The sequence below is a fragment of the Astatotilapia calliptera genome, chromosome 22 (assembly GCF_900246225.1).
Source record: "Astatotilapia calliptera chromosome 22, fAstCal1.2, whole genome shotgun sequence".
Classification (NCBI taxonomy): domain Eukaryota; kingdom Metazoa; phylum Chordata; class Actinopteri; order Cichliformes; family Cichlidae; genus Astatotilapia; species Astatotilapia calliptera.
The window spans coordinates 26,256,161-26,278,976 of record NC_039322.1 but is presented as its reverse complement, the minus strand read 5'-3'; the positions used below and the strand labels follow the sequence as shown (position 1 = coordinate 26,278,976).

General features: G+C 42.6%; 2 protein-coding genes across 2 annotated transcripts; both read left to right on the top strand.

The window, feature by feature from the left end:
* The first annotated feature begins 1,276 nt into the window (after positions 1 to 1,276).
* tmem222b (transmembrane protein 222b) lies at positions 1,277 to 6,487 on the top strand. Its single transcript, XM_026157461.1, has 6 exons — positions 1,277 to 1,473; positions 2,061 to 2,145; positions 3,138 to 3,169; positions 3,265 to 3,361; positions 3,454 to 3,584; positions 6,047 to 6,487. Exons 1-6 carry the CDS (start codon positions 1,358 to 1,360, stop codon positions 6,132 to 6,134), a joined length of 549 nt encoding a protein of 182 aa, XP_026013246.1. The 5' UTR covers positions 1,277 to 1,357; the 3' UTR covers positions 6,135 to 6,487.
* A 3,835-nt stretch (positions 6,488 to 10,322) lies between these two features.
* On the top strand, positions 10,323 to 14,145 carry tpbg1b (trophoblast glycoprotein 1b). The gene is made up of 2 exons (XM_026157456.1): positions 10,323 to 10,937; positions 11,222 to 14,145. Exons 1-2 carry the CDS (start codon positions 10,684 to 10,686, stop codon positions 12,069 to 12,071), a joined length of 1,104 nt encoding a protein of 367 aa, XP_026013241.1. The 5' UTR covers positions 10,323 to 10,683; the 3' UTR covers positions 12,072 to 14,145.
* The last annotated feature ends 8,671 nt before the right edge of the window (positions 14,146 to 22,816 follow it).

The following is a 22,816-nucleotide window of genomic DNA, read 5'->3' as shown; positions in this document are numbered from 1 at the left end:
CTTTTCTTGACATCAAATGCAAAACGTGTCCACACATCTACCTGTTTCTTGTGTTGACATTTTATGGCATTTTCATGAGTGTTACGACCCGGCTCAAAAGCCGCAACATAAATAAGGAGACGGACACCAGAATTTAGGTGAGAAGAGGTTCTATCTTAAAATGCGTTGCAAGTTGGCTAAAATAGCTGGTACTACCAAGGCAAGGGCTAGCGAGCCTACCCTGAAAGCCTGCCTCAGGTATGCTTTTATCCACACCTGACTAGGCGTGGCCAATTAGCAACAGCTGAACACACTGAGGAGATTAGGGGCTGCAGAGGGGGCGTAAGAATGAGAAACAGGGACCATGGGAGCTAGCTGTACCATTTCCCATCGAGTTGGATTAAATGATTAGCTTGTGTTAAGTGTAAAATTAAGCCTTTTCATGTTTTTATAACCTTAATACTATAGGTTTTCACATGCGTGCACACGTTCTTATCTTCTTCGGCTCTTATTATCTTGGTTTCCCTGACGACCACCTCTTTTTCCTCCTTTCAGCACCTCTTGCCCACACCCTGCTCTCAGATGAGTGTTAAAAACTGTAAGTACAACTCGGGGAGCTTTTCTTGAGTAAAGCACTTATGGGCTGTATCCACTTTGAAAATGGTGAAAAAATAAAAGGGATAAATGTTTTTTTTTTGTCAATAAAGGAAATAATAATGGAATAAAAACAGAAACATTTCCACGATACCCGTTTCTTCGGTTGTACATTTTCAGAAAAGTTAGTGATCCCAGTTTGTTTGGGGGATTTTATGTTTTTAAATTTTGTTTTATAATATAATACACATACTCACAAAAATGCATTTTCCTTACAAGTGTGGAACCATTTAATGGGAAATAAACCGACTTTCCATCAGCATAAGATTAAGATTGCCAAGAAGCATTGTTAGAACAAATAATCGACCAAACACAACTTTCCTTACTTTGTGTGCAAACACACACGTATCCCACTGGTGACTGATTCCTCATAGGCATACAAGTATCCCGGAAACAACTGCTGTCACGAATCCAACAGGATAGTAAAGCTAGAATAGTGAAGTCTCATCAAATAAGAGAAGGCGCTTCCGGTTGAACCTTTCAAAGTAAACGCTGTAACTTTTATAAAAGTGCTTTGCCCTTTTAGTCTGTCTCTATTTTTCTCAGATGTGGCGATAATGTCAGTGAATTTAGCATATCTGTTGATACTGATGCCGTCTTTACGATTTTTGCCAAACTAAAAGTAGATGTAGTGTTTTATTTTGACAGTAAGATTTGTTTTCCGCTGAGTATCCGGGTAGCTTGACGCGGTGGGACAAATGAAGTTCATAGTCCACAGCTGGTGATGGCGGATGTTGAAAAAGAGAGCATGAAGAATTACCACATAGCTTCGGAGAAAATTAACCCGGAGGCCAGTCGCTATCCTTACTGTATAGTGTGGACACCTATCCCCGTGTTATCGTGAGTTATCGCTTTTTGGCTAAATGCTCCAGAAATCGCACGAGGTGACAGCAGTAGCTTAGCTAGCTAGCAGACGCACAGTACCTTCCTGTTGCTGCCCTTCTTCTAAAACGATTTATATTAGATTATCTTCGCTGCTAACAAATGTCTAAGTTACAGCTGTGCACGAAGAACTGTTACATTTAATGAACACTGTTTAAACTGAAGATGTTTGTACGAATAAATATAAATATGCAGATATTTGGATCACAGATACGAAGCAAACAAAATGGTAAACATGCCAGCTATTAAATGATATGCTTAAAGTCAGCCGTTGAGGATTTTGGGTCATCAGTGTTATAGTTCTGCGAAAGTATATCTTACTGAAACTTTGAATATCACAACGCAGTTGCTTTAAAACTCATACTATCGCCTTTATTTTCAGTGATATTACTAATAAATAATACACTAATCAAAATTGTGTGTGTGTTTGTATTGGCTTGTCTAATCTCAACGTTTGCAGTCAGGCCCTCTTAAATAGTACTTCAATGTGGTGATGGTAACTTTGCAGGTTTGTTTGTTTGTTTGTTTGTTATTGTTTCTCTCAGATGGCTGTTTCCCTTCATTGGTCACATGGGTATCTGTACTTCCACTGGAGTCATCCGGGACTTTGCTGGGCCTTACTTTGTTTCAGTGAGTACTGACTGAAGTTCTGCAGCATTCACCAAACAATCCTTTAGCCCTTTATGCTAGATTTACTATGGTAAAATGCCCTTGTCCGTGATAGATATGAGCGTAAAGAGCTCACTATTAGTTTTAACAAAGGGTCCAATAAAAATCGGACATGCTGTGCCTTGAGACCTGTTGCCTTTAAATCCAGTATTTCTCACTTCTGACACAGAATATAAAATAGAAATGAATAGATGGCTGTACATCTACTTGTATACACTGTGCAGTATGAGCAAATGAAGGCACAGCGCTATTGTGTTTTAATGTGGGACATCTAGGTTTTCCAGTAGGACCAGTAAGACTGTTTCACAGTAGTGTAGGCAGTCATTAATTAAGTGTGGTTTTAGTGCTACAAAGTACTCTCCCAGTAATCTCATGAGCAATTTCATACATTTGCAGTGCCACCGCTGGATTATGCTGTGCTGTGGCAAAAATAGCGATGTTTGCCTTGTGTGTCAGAAAACATTCTGTCTTTGCAGCTGTAGAAATTCCTAAAGAGAGCTTTGTTTTGCTGCACTTTTGTGTTGTCAGACTATCGTTTAACATGTTCTTTGTTTTGTTTTTTGTTTTTTTGGAATATTCAGATTTGTTTATTCCGAAATGTCATTTTCTTTTATGGGAATTGAAGGTACACTATTCCTTGTAATAGAAGAAAGAGTAAAGAGAGCTTGCAGCTTGGATCCATTTTGACTTGTATACGCAAACACAATAGTGAATCCTAACAAACAGGATGTTAGACCCATTTCCTAAATTGATGCTAAACTACATATTCCGGCTATTAGGGTGCTGAAAATGTCTCTTATTCAACCTTACATAGCTGAACAAGTTTTGCCCTAATGGTGGTGTCTTTGTTTAGTGCTTTGATGTAACCCCCCACCCAAAAGAAAAACCCCAAACAACATAAAACAGCTTTCAGTGAGCACAGGTAACTTAAAGAAATATTTCATCTTTTGCAGGAGGACAACATGGCTTTTGGACAACCAACAAAGTAAGTAAATAAATATCGTATTTTTTTTTTTTTTTTTTTGTCTCTTTACATCTGTCATACACAACAATAAAGTTTGTTTTCCTCCTTAAATCCAGATACTGGATGCTTGATGTAAGCAAGGTTTACGCCAGCGGCTCCAATGCCTGGGACACAGCCGTGCATGACGCTTCAGAGGAGTATAAACACAGGATGGTAAATATGTGGTGTTGTGTGAATGACTTTGCCTCAACTGTGAAGTGAAGAAATAGTGGGAATGATTCTTGATAATGTTGTCTTCTCCAAAGCACAACCTATGCTGTGATAACTGCCACTCGCATGTCGCAATGGCTCTGAATCTGATGCGATATGAAAACAGCACCTCGTGGAACATGATCAACCTCTGCCTCCTCGCTCTCATCCACGGAAAGCATGTGAGGTAAGAAAAGCTCAGCGTGTCTGAGAGACTGAAAAAGATAGAAAAACAGTTGATGTGGAGTTTTTAGTGGGCAAACATTGCAACAGGAAATTATTGATGACATACTCTGGTGTATATCTGATATTGTTTCAGTACTGAATTCAAATAGCTAGGCTGGATAGTGGATCCATTCCTTTCAATTCTGCATTGTTCTGCGTGTACTGCACCACATGTCAGCAGCAATTCCCTGGCTTACTGGAACCAAACGTAACAGTGCATGAAGAAAAACTAAGATCAGTCTGGAGGCATTTCCGGTTTGCTATGGCAACAAGCTCTGTTTTTCTCTTATGTGCTCTATATTTTCTTTGGGATGAGATGCACATACAGTGAAACAGAGAGCAGAGAAGGGAGAGAAATTGGAGTAATCCTAACTAACAGCAGCCAGTCCCCAGCTCATGCCCGATCAATGATTTTGCTCAAAAGCTTCACTTTGTCATACCAAAGATTGATATTTTTTTTTCTTTTTTTTTTTCTCAAGCTTGTTAGAATTGTACACAAACTTTTTATTTTGCTTTATGGACTCTATTTCCGTGCATGTTTCTGTGGTTCAATAAATCACTTCACCGGTTTCCTGTTTTCCTGACGAAGTATAAAGATTTCAGGGGAAGCTTACAAACCCATGTAGAGGCTCAGGTCATGGTTTTTTCTTTTCTTTTTTTAAAACATCTTGTGGCACTCAACTGTAGACTGTTGCTAAAAAAACAAACACAATTATTAATCACATGAATTTTCTATCAAAATCTAACCTCAGTTACGATGATCTAGTGATGTTTTACTCGATGTTTCATTTGCTCCAGATAAGCATGAACAGACTAACGGTATCCTTTTAAAAAAAATTCATCTTCCGGGGAGCAATGAAGTGAACTACTTTCAGAGGAATGCGCATAGTATTAGTGACTACCATCCTTATTCTCGAGATATCTGAAGGCTGTCTACCTTAGAAGGAGGTGATACAGTGCAAGCCCTGTACTCAACAGCTGCTCTCTTCAAAGCCTGCCTAAGAAGTAGGGCTGAAGCCTGTGAATGAGGTTTCTCTGTGGAATCCCAGGGGTTCGGACATAATTTCACAGGTATGCCTTGAACCTGTTGTGTCTCAGGACAAGAGAGAGAGACCTGATTCTTGGGAAATAATAAGAGTGTATATAGGACATTACTGGAATGTCTTTAAATTATAGCATGACAATAAAAAAACTACACATCCCAGCAGAACTGCAGTAATTGTCAGAAAGTATCGGGAAGCGAGGCCTCTGAAGTTGTCGCAGTCACTCAGTTTTTTTTTTTTTTGTTTTTTTTTAAATTATTCTTAATTGAAAATGTGCTCTGACTACCTGCTTGATCGTTAAAATTTTAAAGGGTTGTTTAGTATAACTTAATCACTCTTACTTACTTATGCAAAGCAGCCTCAATATTTAGTCTTATTTAATCTAAGGATATTTCTTGTGACTGCTTTACTAGTCGATTAAATTCAAGAAAAAAAATCATGCTATTCCGCTAGTCTTAACACAGATGCCACAGAAACGTGTAGCCCTTTGTGCTATATATACTAGTGTGCGTACACACACACAATTTAAGTTTGCTGAGTGCGGCTTAACATAAGCATCGCTAACATCATCGACCTTCTTTCCTCTCAAGTTGATTAAGAGTTGAATTTTATTTATATAGCGCCAAATCAGAACAACAGTCGCTTCAAGGCGCTGTATATGTAAGGTAGACCCTACAATAAAACATACAGAGAAAAACCCAACAATCATATGACCCCCTGTGAGCAAGCACTCTGACAACAGTGGGAAGGAAAAACTCCCTGTTAACAGGAAGAAACCTCCTGCAGAACCAGGCTCACGGAGAGGGGCCATCTTCCGCGACTGGTTGGGGCGAGAGAAGGAAGACAGGATAGAAGACATGCTGTGGAAGAGAGACAGAGGTTAATAACAGTGTGTATACAATGTCGTTAAACGTCCCTGTGATCAACTGAACATTTGCTACTTTGCTCCGACACAGCGTACATGCAACCCTTGCTTTCTAGAACATTTAGAGATGTCTTGTGAGGCTGGCATCAGTTACTTTCCATTTTGCTTGTTTATCCCAAAAGTCCAGACACCAGTGTGTGCGATGTCTGTGCTCTAATTAACGTATTTTTCTTAGTTTTTTAGCTTTCCACACCAGCTGCTTGTTTTGCCTCTCAGCAGGGTTAAAAAAAAAAAAAAAAAAGACGTGTCTATCATCTACACTGATTGTTGCCATAGCTACAGGAAGAACAAGGTTGAAGATGCCATGTCCCTTGTCTTCTGCTGGTCATTATAAGGGCTGTGGTTGGGATGGGAGGGGGCTCGTAAAAAAATAAGAGCTCATTCCCGCGATTTGTATTTGTGTACATCACCGCATGCTTGTTTCCTCACCTTGGTTTTCCTGTCATCTCTCTCCAGCTGTGCAGGCTTTCTGAAGACCTGGCTGCCTTTTCTGATGCTCATGGGCATCGTCCTTACAGTGGCCCTGGCCCTCAACCTCCGGTGACCTGGGAGCAAGTCTAGGGACATGGTGGAAACCCCCTCGTGGGTCAGAGGTGGCGCTGACCTTTTGAACAACACAGGAGAGGGGAAACCAGTAACAAAGACTCCTCACCTCTGAGAGAAGATTGATGGACAGGATTGTTTAGGACATGCCTGATTGCTGGCTCGAGCATGATCACTGGCTTTACTGCCGTGTGGATGCTAGAATGTCCCAGTGATGGAAGTCCATTTATAATCGCCTGCAATGACCAGGACTACACAAAAGCATTTATTGGATTCTGAATATTAAAAGTGTGACTGGCGGTTTTAAGCCATTGCCGCCTGCAAAGTGTAACAGTAAACAGTTGAAAAGAAGTACCTACATTGTTGAACTCTTTGAGGGAAACACATCCATGCCTTGCTTTCAGATTTTACTCTGATTGGGATTGTAATCCCATGATTCAGTGCTTCCAGGATGCCAAATTTATAGCGGGGCGCGCCAACATGTTAGTTCAGTTAGCTGCCTTTCTGCAGGAATCTATTGCATCTCATGCTTGACCTAACGTAGCTCTTCCACAGCACTGCAACGTCTACCTAAATACACAAAAGCAGTTTGTTTTTGTGCATTTTCTTACTCTGTAGGATATCAAAGAGTTTGCATCTTCAAAAGGGAAATATTTTCTCAGATCTGTTGGACATGCATTACACATATCACCTCATGATACTGTTATCTATCAGTGCAACAATTGTAGCAACCTCAATGAATATGGCTGTGGTAGAAAATTAGAGAATAGATGAGCCTTTTTGTGTGACCAGCACAGACTGTGTCCTTCCATATCTTAGTCTCTCAGTAGTGGAACAGTTTGTCTGTGACTCTAAAGGTGTTGATGAAAAGCCAGCTGATGTCAGAGGTATGAAACCTGCTGCGATTTCGTTTTGTTGTCCCTTTGCTGCGTTCGACTTTTACGAGAAAAAGCCAGAGTCAGTGCCTCGAAACGACCTCTCTTTGCATTTTCAGCTTTATGGTCATTTATGACTCCTCCTTCTAAAAAAGAAATGCACATGATGGTTGGCACTCAAAATCCGTTGCCATGGCTGTCGTGAACGGCTTCAAATCCCCTCATTGTTTGCAATCAAACAGGGAAAAAAGTGTTGAGCCCTCTCTTTGTCTGCGGTGCTGCCAGAAGCAGCAGGTAGCCAGGATCCTCAGGTTTTTTCACGCTCACCGACCCCTGTTGAAAATCCCCCGTTTCCACCTCGGCGCCTGACCAGCGTTGCTCGCTCCTGCTGTTTTTCACCTCTGCAGATCAGATTGGAAGGTCATTGTGAAATGTCAGCACTGTTTCGCAAAGCTTTGATGTATACCGACCAACATCCTGCAATAATCCAAAGTAGATGTCATTTAAGTGTGAGCTTAAAGGGGTTTTCTGTAGTAACTCCAGGGCTAACACCATTTTCAGGCTCCTGTTGGAAGCAGAATTTCTGTGGCCTCTAGTTCTGTGTTTCACCCATGTTGCCTGTAAATACTTACACATCAGACTGTACATCAGGTGCTCTTTATATACTTTGCTAACTTGATCACTCTTCAGATTTGAATGGCCCTCTTTACTGTACTTGTAATGTCTGCTTGGCAGTGAGGCAGACCTGTGCCTGGATGAGTGTGTGTGTGTGTTTGTGCGTGTTCTGCACACTAGAGAGAGCATGCACTTGCATGCCAGCATGTGTGTATTGCATGCATGCGAGAGTGAAACTGTTGGAGAGGGATGTTCGTGGTTGGCTCATAGCTATCGCTTCTTGATTATTAATCGGCTGCATATCATTGCAGCAAACTGCCTAGTAATTGATTTCTATATTTATTACTCAGTCTTTCCCTTAATCTCTTTAAAATGTTCTGTATTCACTGGTAAAATTGAGTGAAAATAAATAAAATATTAGATTGTACCAGACCTGCCTGTTTGTGTTTGAAATGGCCAATCTGGATCCCAACTAGGTTGGCAGCTCTCTATAAAATATAAAAACATTATATTTAGTAATACTTTAAAGATACAAGAAAAAAAATGTTCTAGGGTAGAATCGCACCCAGCCATCTGCAGTAGCCTTTAGTATAAATGAGTTGCCTTCTCAACCAGGTGAGATGTAACAACACCCACAGGGAGAAAAGGGAAGCTGCTTTTTAAGACTATTGTAACATGAAAATTGATTAAAAATCATCAGTGATTCCTTGAAGTATCAGTGTAAGCATAGCACACTATTTTCTAATATTTTGTAGATAATTAGATTATTTTTTGGTTATTAATTTGCATAGCTGAAAAACTGCTATGATGATCAAAGAGCGAGTACTTTAACTAGCTGGGATCTGGATTGTCAGCTTTGGGAGCTCAAAGTTAAAAAAAAAAAAAATCAAATCTGGTAAAGTATTTGTTTTGTTCTGAGGGGAGAGTTTCATGTCTTAAATGGTTGATTTCAAATGTGTGCATTGCTCCCTTTGACAGAACAGAACAAACTGCCTGTAACTGGAGTGAAAAGAGAAGGAGACACCAGTGCACGACTGAGCAACGGGAACACTTGTGCCACCAAGTCTGGGAAACTGATGCCTCGCCGGCACTGAAGAGGCAGCAGCAGTGAATTATATCTCTGCTAGCTTGGGAAGTCATCATAACATGGCTCTTATTTCTTAGAGAAAAATAATTCTGATGAATAACCTGAGTGAGCATGCAAAGACCAGAACCATTTATAGCGCAAAAGGCTAATATGATCAATAAGACAATTAACGCAGCAAACTTGGACATGAGACGTGTAGTTGTAACCTACATGAGGCCTTTTGTGGAGATAAATTTAAATGAAAGGTGCTTTTTGCATCATAAAATGACATTTATTTGCAGTGGTAGAATAGGTCAGTAGCCCTTTAAAAATGCATATGTATGCCCTAAGATGTCAACTATTTCTTTTAAATGACTGAGCTGAGCAGACTACACTGCTGGGTCCAAGAAGGAGCATGCCTTTAAAGAAAACGTGGAAATGTGCTCATTATGCCTAAACTGCAGTGATATTTAAGGTGCAGACTTGGTGGACCTGTCTGTGGAAAATCCCAGTAGAAACAAAGAGTAAAGTGAAAGTCCCTTTGGTGTTCTGTAATTGCGCTAAATGTCAGAAAACGGACGGCAAACGGTGTCTTTGAATGTGAAACCTGTCCTTAATGAAGCAGCTCATTTAGCGCACTTTGAGGCATAAAAGGCAGTGGAGGAATGAACGGTCCTTTTGAGAGCAGCCGGCATGCCTCACAACATTGCCGCCTGTAACACATAAATATGAAGGTATATTTCTGAAAGAGAGATTGTGAAGATCAGCAGTACTTTGGGCCTATTTAAGGGCGGCCATGTGCGGGAATGCCACACTGAGTGGGGATGATGTGAATGGTTTTAGATGTTGCCTCCTGCGGTGCCTTGTTGTATCCAGGAGCCGGGTCCTGGAATGCGGAGACCTGTGGCCACAGCGATTCAGACCGCTCACAAAAGACAGTTGGGATGCTATTATTAGCGTCACCATCCATGTATACTTATACCAGTCTGCAATGTCAAAAACCCTCCTTTGTTTCTCTAATCCCAACATATCTTCTGTGCTGCAGATCATACAGATGCGAACTCTGAATGTGTCCGACTTCCAGCCTTAATGCGTATAAAAGTTATTATAGATTTGTGGCTCTGCTTTTCTCTCGCTTGAATTCGCATCATTCAGTTGTGACTGCTGTGTTTCATCAGGGCTGTCAGCAGGAGGGATGATGCTTTAAGACTGAGTCATGATATGCGAGAGCCTTGCTCGTCTTTAAATACTCTCGGAAGTCATTCAGGTAGTAGTTATTGGAAGTTGTCGGAATAAATTTATAAAGAAGAGGAAGTCCTCGCAGCTCTCATACTCAGCTGCCAAGTGGCCAAAAGTCTCATTATCTAGTAGATCATCGTGGTGTTAAAGAAAAGGGGGGATCAAAGGCTGAAGGTTGGCCCCCAAACACTCCTCCCCCACATTTAGCGCACACCACCTGGGGAGCTGGGAATGACGAGTATGTTTGCCCGTTCTTTGTTCTGAAATAAAACTGTTAAAGTCCAGAATTCATTACATTCACATTTATATTTGAGTGCAGAAAAAATGGGAGAGAGAGCGAGCGCTGAAATCCCGGCCACTTTCTCCTCCTCATCCATCCTTCATGCCTGCGCTCTCTGCTCAGGGCTGAGGGGAAGATCTCGTAGATCCGGGCGGAGAGAAGCCCCTCCCCGCAGATCACTACACTCCTCGATGGTCCTTTTAACTTCATTGCTGGAGCAGAAGCAACGCCCCGAAGGATCAAACACCCCCTCTGATCTGCACGACCCTCACTTTTGTTCTCATGGAAATCAGAGCCAGCCTCCCGGCCACACTTTCTGCAGAGATCCAAAGTTAAAGGCGCATTCCCGGCCGGGACAGCTCGTGATCATGATGTTTCGGTGGAGCTGATCGTTTCTCCCCGTGTGCGTGTATTCTTTGTCGCTGTTTCTTGCCGCCGCTCTCTAACCGGACACTTTTTTGTTTTCCTTTCCAACATGCTGGATTTGACGCAGGGCATTGTTTTCTGCGCGCTCCTCGCCTCCGTATACGCGTCTTGCCCTCCTCGCTGCGAGTGCTCAGAGGCGGCTCACACCGTGAAGTGTGTCTCCAAAGACCTGCAGAGTATCCCGGCTGGGATCCCGGGATACACGAGGAATCTGTTTATAACGGGGAATCAGATCAGCCGGATCGGTCCGGAGTCTTTCAAAGGGTTGGAGAATGTTACCAACCTATCTCTGAGCAATAACAGGTAAGAAACTCTCCCTGATCTCTGGGGCTCTTTGTTATTGTGCTAATGCAAAGCTCCGAAGGACTGAAACTGTGACAAAACTCTGTTTTCTCATTCTTCACATGTCCCCCATTGTTCTTGAACTGCACCGATCCATTGGCTTAAGTTCTGTTACCCGTGTGCATAGTAGTAGACTGTGTTCAAATGATCACGTTCAGTTTTCTTTCAGGTTTGATTCGAGGTAAATGTGCTTTCATTCTCTGTCTTGATGGTGATTGCTAATGATGTGTCATCTTCAAATCCAGAATTTCTGAGGTGGAATCCCTCACCTTCAAAGGACTGCACAGGCTTCGCTCTCTGGATCTGAGCAACAACCAGCTGGCTGTTATTCATCCTGAGGCCTTTGCCGTCCTGAACCAGTCTCTGCGGGAGCTCAACCTGAGCCGAGCCCTCTACAACCACTCTGCAGTGACCAGCTTGAGCACGGCTTTCCACTGGAGCTCCCTGGAGACCCTGAGAGCACTGGACCTGTCGGACAACAGTCTCATCTTTTTGCCCCCGCGCATTTTCTCCTACCTGAGCAGCTTGCGGATGCTCCGGCTTTCCAACAACTCCCTGGTGGCCATCCACAACTCCACCCTTTCGGGTTTAGAGCAGCTGGAGGTGCTCGACCTGACGCTCAATGCCCTCAAGACTCTGTCAGAAGAGGGCCTCCAAGAGCTGGACTCCCTGCCCAGAGCTGCTCTCCTGCTGGGAGAGAACCCGTTCACGTGCACATGTGGAATTGAATCTTTTGCTCAGTGGCTCAACAGGTCACAGAATCACATCAGAGACGTCGAGAGCCTCGCGTGCGTCTTCCCGGCCAGCATGAGAAACACGTCCTTGCTTGCCGTGGGGACGATGACTCTGGGATGCCACGAGAGAGATGCTGCCGCAGATCTCGCTCTGCAGACCTCTTATGTCTTCTTGGGTATAGTCCTGGGCTTTATCGGCCTCATCTTCCTCTTTGTACTCTACCTCAACCGCAAAGGCATCAAGAAGCGAATCTATGACATGCGAGACGCCTGCAGGGAGGTGTGGGAAGGCTACCATTACCGCTTCGAAATGGACTCTGACCCCAGGTTATCACAGGTCTCCAACAGCGCTGATGTGTGAGAGGACATTTTGCTGTATTTTCTGATGAGACAGACTTTCTCACCCCCACACATATATATAAGTAGAAAAGTGTATAAAATGTACAGATGTGTAAATATATACAAAGCAACATGTTCAGAGCCTTTGAGCCATGGTGACTGAAGCATGCACTGTTATCGGCTATCGCTATTCCTTTGCTGTCCCGAGTGGGCACGATTGTTCCAAAAGGACTATGCCGGCTGACTTTTCTTATATCTGCTCCTGCTCTTTATGTACTCCACAAAAGTAACAGCAAGTGCCTAAAGTCAGGTATTGTTTTCCACATGGCACAGTCATTCAGTATTTAGCTGTTTGAAAAGAAGCAACAAAACGCTGCCATACAAACTCGACACTATTAAAACAAACCTCTGGGAATTTAAAGCACAATCACTCATTCATCTTTAAACCATTTCACCTCCTCCCTCCCAGGGTGCTGGAGGGGAATTAAACCACCAGAAAGCTTTTCCAAACGCTCTCCTTAAAAATAATAATAAAAAAAATATCACCGCTCCGCTCCTCTTTGGCAGTCGGATAAGAGGGAGGGGTGGACAATCCAGCGCAGACCAGCGGAACTCTACCGGCCCCCCTTCTGCTATTTTTTTTCAATGAAATGTCGCTTTGTGTCAGTTCCTTGAGTTTTATTGTCAAAATGATGAGAACCAGTCCCCGGGCCCGGGGCCGCTGAAAGCAGTCTCCCTCCCTCTCTCCTTCCTTAAAGACAACAGGCTGCTCTGGAGGCTCTTTGAAAGAGAGGTCTGGCTCTCCACATTTTTCTGTTTAAGGGATTTTTTCTCTCTCTTTCCGATGATAAGATACAGATGATTCTGAAACACCAGCTACATTGTTTCATTCAGCAGTTTGCTCTGACCAGTTAAGGGCATTAAGTCTTGTGAAAAGGAAGAAGAATATGTTCTTAGCTTTTCGTTTTTCATTTCGAGAGAAGTGTCTTTTAGGGGAAGTTGTTTTTCCAATAATTCTTCGTTCACCTCTTTAACATCCAGAAGGTCACCAGTAACCATCTAGGGTCAGGGGTAGGTTTACGGTTACTTTACCACCACCCCCACAAACCCTGGGCTCAAACCCTACCCCTGACACTTAGGTGGACTGCTGATGATGCGGTGGGGGGTTAGAAATTAAACATAAATGTACATGCATGTCAATCCAGCATGGCCAAATAAATCAAAATGTATCCTTACAGCATATTTATTTCAGCCATTGTGGTCTTCATAGAAGACAAAAGCGATTCTCTCAGGCCTTTTGAGGCTCCAAATTCAGACAAACACACACAGAGCGGATGGCAAGCTGCCATTCATCAGTTTGTTTATTACCCACATTTCTAGCTGTCTGTGGTGCAAAGGAGGCCTGCAGTTAAGTGAAACAGCCTCGCCTTTGTTTGATGCCAAAGTAGCATCTTCATCCCATCAAGATGTTCTCCATACTCTCCTGATAGCCAGAAGCGTTTATAACCTGGAACCAGTTCACTGCATGTGGAATGACAAAGCATTAGAAAGTTGTACATGTCCATGCTGTCATTTAGCCCAAATGTAACCTTGTGCATTATGCAAACAGCAGAAATGAACGTACTGTTAATGTCCGGAGGTATCATTTCTCCCGAGCTGCGGCACCACATTAAGCCGGGCATTTACTCGGCGATGAGAAAACAATTGAGGCTCGTACGCCGCGCACAAAGGGACGGCTCGGGTGGCGAGACGCCTCAAATGAGCTTTGTTTCTCGGCGCTGAAAAGACGCCTTGTTGACACTCATTCTGTTTCTGTTTTCACAGACGGCCATTATGCTGTCACGTAATAGGATTCACTCACGATGACAAAGTCGAGCGCTCTGATCCAGCTATTGTTCAAGTGTCATCATTCCTAATAATCTCCTCCTGGGGGGAAAATCCCGGGAAAAGTTTTCATTTGGCATTACGCAACGTGTCACAACCGGGGCATTAAGCCGGCCACGGGTCATTGGTGTCAATTTGCAAGACAGAGAGAAGAAGAATGATTCCCTGCATGTCATTACTTCCGTTTTCACTCATTAAAGTGTGGATTTGAAGCAGTGCCTTTTTGTCTTTTTACGAGTCTGCCTGTCTGAGAAATGTATGGTGTGCTTGGGCTGTGGGAGACTGCCTCAGCAGGAATCCAAGGAAAGAGAGGAACTTACAGACCCATCCAGGCGCTCTCCATTACTCCCTGTGCTAAAGAGAGGCTTGTTAAAAACAGGGGGAAAAAACTACTCCAATTACTCCTCTCCCTCAGACTGCCGCACGTATCTGATTAAAAGATCATGTCTCTGTTTCAGTTTTGCTCACCATGTTTTGCGTTCCCACAGGCTGTTTTTTTTTAGGTTTCTTTTGAGGAAGCAGTTTTAAAAAGTGTAACAGCTTTATGTTCCCGTGCAGCGTGCGGTTGGCGCAAAATACATATTCAAAGGATTTCTTTCTCACTTATTCCTCTGGAGCGCAGCAGGCTTTTGATTTTATACGCCTGCTGTCTCGGGGAACATCTTGGCGCCATTACACTGGGCTTTAATGGCCGTGATAGAGAATATGCCTTGAAAGCGATCGCCACATCTGCGAGGAATTGAACATGTTAAAAAAAAAAAACGTAAAAAAATAAACCCACAACAGTCAGCAGCGTGATGACAGAGACAAAGTGGCATTTCCACCTCCCCCCACTCCCACTTTCCTCCACTAGCATAGTATGACAAGTACAGCTGTCTCTCCCATCATGGGGATCATGTCATTATTTACATTTGGTATAACTGAACTGTACAAACACTGCTTCAGATCCAATGTGGTGCGCCAAACCTTAGTCTTGCTAGACTTTTACTATAACAGCTATCTTGATTGTGGCGTGAGGTCAGCGAAGTCATTGGCCCAGCTTCTCAGATGTTGCCTATCCATCATCTCTAACAAGTCTGCTCAGTGAAGGTGGAGACTAAAAACTCCAGTGGGGTACTTACCCATTGTTCTGCTGCTCACTTGATCAATGAGGCTAATTGTGTTTGCCAGAGGATGCAAGGAAGGAGGAGTTGGTACAAGTGGCCCAAGTGCCCATTAAAACCAACTGGCCTCCCATTTATCATTTTACAAGGCCTGGAGCTAACTGCACATTTAGAATGGTGCGTAGGCATACACACTGCCATCATAGTATCTGCAAAAAACAAAAGATGTGTATGTTTGGTCTTTCCTCAAACAAATGAATGGTGCAAATTAATAGTTTGTATTTCGCTTTGCAAAGATATATATCAGATATATACCATCGACAATCCAAGCAGGTGTTGAAGGAGAGACCGCAATAAGCGGCAGTATCACCTCAGCTTCAATTTTCTGACACAAAACAAGCGACGAGGACTGAAATTTCAGTTTGAACTTATTAAACTCCACAAATGGATTCGATTTGTGCTTGATTGCACACTCCCTCTGTCCCCGCTTTGTGTAAAACCGAGTGTGTGTGTATGTGTGTATATGTGTGTTTCCGCATGTCGCAATGGGATTCTTCATGCTCTTGAAATTCAAACAAAACCCTCTTGGTGCATAACCACAACGAGTCCCCAGACCCGTGATAAATGAGAAACAAATGCTTCTCAACAGAGTTTTGTATGAACGCAACGCTTATGTAAAACATTCCACAGCAACAATGCAGCTGCCCTCTGAAGTCATCATAATCGCATCTCTATTGATCTCCAAATTGACTACGATTTTAAAAGAAGAAAAAGCACTGGTCTGCCAGGCCTTATACCCCCACCCTATCCCCTGTGACTTATCCCCCTCCCCGTCCCCTTTTCTGGGCCTCTACCCTGAGAGCAGAGTGTCCTAAAGCCTTGTTGTGGGCTCTGCTGTGTTCCAGCTGGCCGTAGACCAGTCCCTCGATTGTGGCTCGTCACAAGTTTTGTTTAGCGTTGATGTGGTCGTTGTAGGAGGATAAGGCTGGGCAGATCTCAGTTAAAGTGATCTGTTTTCATCTGTGTCCCACTCATCTGTGTCTACTCAAAGTCTTGATGAAACCCCAAAGCCGAGGCTTTTTCCAGGTACTCGAGTTTAAAGAGAAGAGAGTTCAACTCTTTTTATGTCTCTGATTTAAGATTCTCAAGGGAGCTCAACATGGCGTAAAGATGATCACCAAACATAATCGAGCAATGCGACTGATTCAGCGCACCAAACGAAGGACTCGAGCTATACTTCATTAAGAACTCTCTCCTCTGGCCAGTTCGCAAAAATAGAGTATGGCTGCCGTTTCTTGGTGATTATAAATGGCCTTGACCCATTTTTAAAAAAGGACAAGATACTCACAACTCCTGTGCTACTTCATCATCTGCTTCATGCATCAATGAGCCGGGCTGGAAATGAGCAGCAGGCAGGGCAAATACGATAGTCTGACTGGAGAGTGGAGTCATTTGAACACAGTATTGTGAGCAGTGGCTCAATTTATTGCTGGCTATGCCTTTTCTTCCAGGTTCCAGCTACAGGAAGTGATGGGAAAAGCCATTTAAACTGAGAAGTAAAGCTGCAGTTATCATTAGTTTCACAGGAGCAACGTGTCAAGAGCGTGCATGTGCAATATGAAAGTTGTTCCTCATAACAGGAGACTTTTTAGTTACACGACAAAGCAGCTGAAGAGCCGCCTAAACTGCTGAGGAGTTGGTGGAGACCAAAACAGAAAGAGGACTGAATCTGGGACACTCCGTGTGTCAGCTGGCCAAAACCACCGTTACAAACCAAGTCTGAGGTTTCTAATGTGTGCATCGGCTCAGTCTTAACCAACATGTGTTGTTTTTTTTGGTTTTTTTTGCATTTTTCAGCCTGGATGCAAATATACATGAACTAGAAATAACAGATTTGCGGGACAGTTGTGGATTTACGGCACCTTTTTTTCTCTTGTCTTTGAGCATCCATCCCAGTCAGCCATAATAACAAGCCTCCACGTTTGTATGATTTCATGATTTATGCTGCGGGTTTGGATGCAGTGCTTTAGAGATCTCTTCCCACATCTCACTGATGCCTCTGGTTAAAACTGATGACCAAAACAAAACAAAAATATGGGCAAAGTTGTGATAACTTGGAAGTGTTATGGAAGCAGCGAGGGGAGGGAGTGCAGCCGCTCCGATGATGACGAATCCTTAAGTTCCTGGAATGTGTTAGGTGTGAACTCTCCATAGGTAGTTTGACCTCTCGCCCTCCCAGAGGGCGGAGTTTTAAGCTCATTATTATTGCCTTCATTATTTCAAATGCTTGACCAGATGCCCGAGCTGGAGGTGGCCCTATGCACCCCACAGGGATCTGAAGCACCTGATTGGTCAGGAGGAGAGAATCGGTTCGGAGGCCAAAGGGTAGATTCTTCCGGAGTGAAGACACCATCTGCTGACTGTCTGTCTCTCTGACTTTACATCATCTTGCTACATGAAGGAGTTTGATACGGGTCACTTTGGATGAGAACATCCTGTTACTGCACTGCGTGTGACATCCTGCCTGTAGTATCAGTCTCAGGTGTTAGATGTACAGTCAGTCTCTCCAAAAAGGATTTAAGTTTGATTAAACCAAGTGTAAATTAAAAAGTGCAGACTGTTACACACACTAGAACCTGCTCTAATTAATATTTTTACATTATAAATGGATTTAAATGGAAACCTCTGCAGATTCCTTACTGTATGGTGCTTTTTGACATATTTCTGCTCATTATTGAGGCTTTCTGTCCCACAGCCTTGCTGCTTGACACAGAACGGGTGGTTACTTTCAGCCTTATATGAAACAGTGTGAAGATATGCCATTTAATGTGTTGATAGCTCACACGATAGATGTTTTACTTATTAAATGACTTATTGACCATGAATCTTACCTTGTACCCTACTGTAACCCTGAAAACTAGGCTTAACTTTAACATGTAGTCATTTTCATTTGCTTCTTAATGTCAGACCACTTTTAGCCCAAGCTGTGCAATTCCTACAGTCATACATTAATAAGAAAGACATTTGATTGGTCTCAAAGTGGGCTATTTATGTTTAGCCCAAGAGGTTCTGGGCTTTATGAGGCTCCAGAAGCTATGTCTCAGAAAGCTATACTGTTAGCTTGGTTAGCTCTGTTAGGATGATAGAGTTACCACTTTGAGAATTTACTCACTGCTCCCAAACTTCCAAGACTAGATATGAGCTAGATGCCAATAAAACGGATAGTCAGTGGGTTTTGGCAAACAACTTAGGGTAACGTCAGGCAGAACTCCAGAAAACAGTCCAAGAGGTCATATACCGAAAACCAATAACATACAAGGAAACTTAAAAAAACAACAAAAAGACAAAAACAAATGGAGGACAGGTTGACGGCTGAAATGCTCGAATAGAGACGAGACAATCAGGAAAAATTAAAGAAAGCAGCAGGTGGTGCAGCTACAGAGGACTGACTGGATAGTTGGTGTGAAAACTGGAGGGAACCCTGACGAAGACAAAAAGTAAAACCAACCAAAGGCAGAAATGCAGATTATTTCAAAATACAACTAGAAGCAATAAAAAAGATCACACGAACATATTATAAAGCAAAAACTGCAGAATGAAGTCAAACTTTGACAAGAGCCAGATTTAAAGATGAATTTTAAAGTTTAAAGTGTGTCCACACATATTCATCTAATGCTCACGGCTCCATACCCCCTAATGTATACAGTAGATGTCTGTGAACATTGTTTTCAAGGCTAAATCTGGCCAAACTTTCAAAGGATTTCCTTTTTATGTTTAATTTGGCTGAAAAGAGAAAGGTGACTTCAGCCATGTACCAATAACATACTGCGCAACTTTCTGTTCTTTAGAGAGTTAAGAGGTGTCAGAGTGGCACATCAGGATTACAAATGTGTTAAATTAAGTGTAAAATTTAGGCAATTATAACTGGCTGTTGTTTCAATAATTTCATTGTGGCTTTGTTTTTATTTTTTATGAGGTTTTTTTTTCCAATATAAAAAAATATAAAACACAGTTTCTAAAGTTGACTCTAGTTGAGGAGTTTGCAGAGGTATTACATTTAGTTCCCAGTTGCCTGAAAGCACTTGATACTGATTGATTTTGGAAGAACGCTGGTTAGCACCGTCACTCAACAGCAATCCACTGGCTCTGCATGCTCTCCCTTTCTTTCTCCACCTTTTTCTGGCAGTCTAAATATATGCAGTTTGGGGTAAGTGATGATTTTAAATAGATCATAGGTGTTAACGGCTGTCTGTGACAGTGCGACAGACTGGTGACCTGTCCATTTTAGTGTACCCTGCCTTTTACCCCATGACAGCTGGGATAGACTCCCCCTGCAGCAGTCCATAATTTATTATTCCTCAACGCCATGAAGCTCTAGTTTTATAAAGAACATAATTTTTTGTTTTATAAGAACAAAAAATCTACTTTTTTCCTAAATAACATGAATACATTTTAATTGGATTTAATCTCACATACACTGTCCTGCTACTACAAATGCTCAGTGGAGCATCCACACAAGAGCAATGCACAGTTCAGAGAAACACACAGTTCACTTTTGAGTATCTTTATCTTTGTTTTTAACAAAAGTTTCTGATTCAGCAGGCGTTGCATGGTTTGACCCTTCTGACAAAAGTCCCCATATCCTGCATAGCTCTGCACATAAATTAGATACGGATGCTGTGCTTGCCTTCTCCTCCACCACACCCCCTTTTTGTGGTTCTGCACACGCAGATATTAATCTGTCTTAGCCAGCACGGAGCTCATGAGCAAAGTGAAACCTTACACAGTGTAACCTTTACAGGAGAGAGGCTTCTAAAATGAGTCTGTGTGCCAATCATCTACAGGTCAGGGGTCTGCGGAGACCGAACAATGCCTTTCATTTGCTACAACACCCTGCTCTGTAGAAATCGGCATTAAGGCAGAAAATATAAGAGTGTGAGACCCGATGCCGGCAGAATTTTGAGCAAGAGTGACCATCCCCAAGGAGAGAAGAGTCACCTACGTTGAAGCATAGCTCTCATTTACAGTTTGATTAATGTCACGCGTAGGTTTCTTTTTAAAGCATTCCTTCTGTGTCATCATGACACCTTTGTCATCGGGGAAGGATTCCAGCGGAGGACTTTCATATGAATGTTGATAGGCATAAATGGAAAGAATTCAGAAAAGAGGAAACTGCTCCTGAAAAAAATTCTTCTGGGCTATTTCCTCTGACAGGAAATTGTGTCTTTGATCTAAGCCACCACACTCATCTGGTCATCGCATGCGAAGTGTCACTCTTTCCTAGAGTGGAGACAAGGAAATTTGCTATCACTGCTGTGACTCATAGAGAATATTGGACACTCAAGTCCCTAAAAGATGAAAAAAGGGACTCTAAATTTGACTAAAGCTAGGCTTAAGAAGTGTTTGATGAAGCACGTGATGGACAGCAGGACAAAGTGACTGATTCGTTTGTCTTTGCAGGGAATTGTCATCACTATTGACTAAGCACAGTCAGGGATGAAGATTCACACCTGTCAGACTACCAGGGAGTGTGTCCTTAGCGTGTGTGTGTCCTACACTCACAGTATAAAAGGTCATTTTCCTGCGGAGCCTCCCACATGGTCACAGATCAGTCAGAAAAACAGAGGACGCTGATGATATCGCACTCACATGCAAATCTAACATGCATTCTGCTTATCACTCTGTGCAGTCACATGTAAAAAAAGAAGCAGAAGCAGAATGAAGCTGAAATCTCTGATATGGAGATTGTGGTGCTGGTATTGCAGCGCCTGATTTATAACCTGCAAACAGAAGGTGGAAGCACATTGATCTTCGTGTGTCGTTTGTCACGGTTATAGTCAACCGCATCATTACCGCCGCCTGGGTCTTTTCAGCGTCAGGGGGTAGAGGAGGCATCGTTAATAATGTTAACAAGGCCAACAAGACTTATATGATGGTTGTCAAGGTCAAGCTCGACACGGAGAGGTGAATTCTCTGCCTAGTAGAGCAGGTAAGTTAAATGTTACTGTTTGCAGAAAATTAGTCAGTCGGTTAGTTAGTTTGTATATAATGTAGCTTGCCATCACCAGTGTGTGAATGTGTGGATGACTGGTTGTGTAAAGCGCTTTGGGGTCCTTAGGTACTAGTAAAGCGTTATACAAATGCAGGCCATTTGCCTTTTTTTTTTTATCATTTAGGTTGCTAAACATAGCAGCAAGTTTTTCATTGAAAGGCATGAACCTGGTGTCCTATAGATGCAACTTATAATTATATTGCTGGCTTTTTCAACATGGATTTCAATAGTAACACATTCCAATACGTCATCTATGGTGCTTGACATACATTCAATCAGACTACATTTCAAAACTTTATCTATATATAAAGCAACACCGCCTCCTTTTTTATTCACCCTGTTCATTGTAAATAATTGGTATCCTTCCAGTCCCATTTCACTAACTTTCTCATTATCGAGCCATGTTTCTGATATTGCAAACACTTTCCATACCCATTGTTCATTATCCAATCGTCACTTTTCCAATAGATTCTATAGTAGATTCCTGATTATTTATATTGCTCTAAGTCTTTGATTTCTCTTATCATCACAACTTTCGCTTCTTCGGGAGTGCCATTTAGTCTCATTACTTTGCAGTTCCTCGTCCATGTCGCTTGTATCTTATTTTGTTTCAGGCTGCGTGCCTGTCTTGCAATTTCAGCAGTCTTTTTCGTTAAATGTTCAGTTAAATAAACACCGGTCCCTTTTAGCTTCTTTCCCTGTTTCAGTAACTCAATCTTTGTTTTGCGACTCACAAACCGAAGAATAATTGATGGCTTTGTTTTACTGTCTTTTCTGGGGAGCGTGTGGCATGCGGCGATATGATGGTTCTGAATACTTACATTCTTCGTTTGAAGGAATTTTAATACTTGCTGTTCAAGTGAGTAAATGATGTGATGCAGCTCCTCTACTGGGGCATCTTCACCGTCTTTACCTCCGCCAGCTGTTACTCTGGCTTAGGTTCGGTGTTGTGTCTCCAGTCCACTTATCACTAAGTCATCCATTCTTGTGTATTGTTCAAGGTCCTCGATTTGCCGTTCCAAGTTATCTATTTTCTTGTCCTTCTTGTTTATCAAGTTTTTTAGTTGTTTTATCTCATCCTGTCATGTAGCATACCCTGTTGTTTAGCCACTTTGCTCAGTTCATCAGACATGAAATTAAGCGATTTCCTCTTCAACTCCTGGGTTTGCCTTTTTGAAAATGTTGAGATTGGTGTTACCTTGTGGTGGCCCGTTGAAGTCAGTGTCAGTTTACTTGTTGGTGCCTTGCTGGAGGAGCCTGGGCCTAGAGGCTGATTGAAAATCATACGATGAGTATTTCTTCTTCACTCACTGTGCTGCATTTAATCATTATTGCTGATGATTAATCTCTGACACTCTTTTGGGCATCATGGTGATGTGGTGCTTAGTACTATTGCCTTATAGGAAGGAGGTCCTGGCTCGGGCCTTTCTGAGGTTCTCTCCGGCTGCCTCCTGCAGTCCAAAGAGCTGCAGTTAGCGGGGTCATGTTAACTGGTGATTCTAAATCGCCCATAGATGTCAATGGTTATCTGTCTCTCTGCGTTAGCCCAGTGTCAGATTGGTGATGTGTCCAGGCTGTACCCTGCTGCTCGCCCTATGGCAGCTGGGATAGGCTCCAACACCCCATGACCCCGACGGGATGGATGGCTCTCTTCCACAGTATGCCTTTCATCCTTCTTTCTCCCATCAGGAGCAGGTGGCTTCCCCTCCCTGAGCCTCGTTCTGTAAA

Coding starts and splice junctions, on each gene's coding strand:
- tmem222b (XM_026157461.1), top strand. CDS start 1,358: ATGGCGGATGTTGAAAAAGAGAGCATGAAGAATTACCACATAGCTTCG. Junction 3,170..3,264: donor GCTTTTGGACAACCAACAAA/GTAAGTAAATAA, acceptor CCTTAAATCCAG/ATACTGGATGCTTGATGTAA. Junction 3,585..6,046: donor ATCCACGGAAAGCATGTGAG/GTAAGAAAAGCT, acceptor ATCTCTCTCCAG/CTGTGCAGGCTTTCTGAAGA.
- tpbg1b (XM_026157456.1), top strand. CDS start 10,684: ATGCTGGATTTGACGCAGGGCATTGTTTTCTGCGCGCTCCTCGCCTCC. Junction 10,938..11,221: donor CTATCTCTGAGCAATAACAG/GTAAGAAACTCT, acceptor CTTCAAATCCAG/AATTTCTGAGGTGGAATCCC.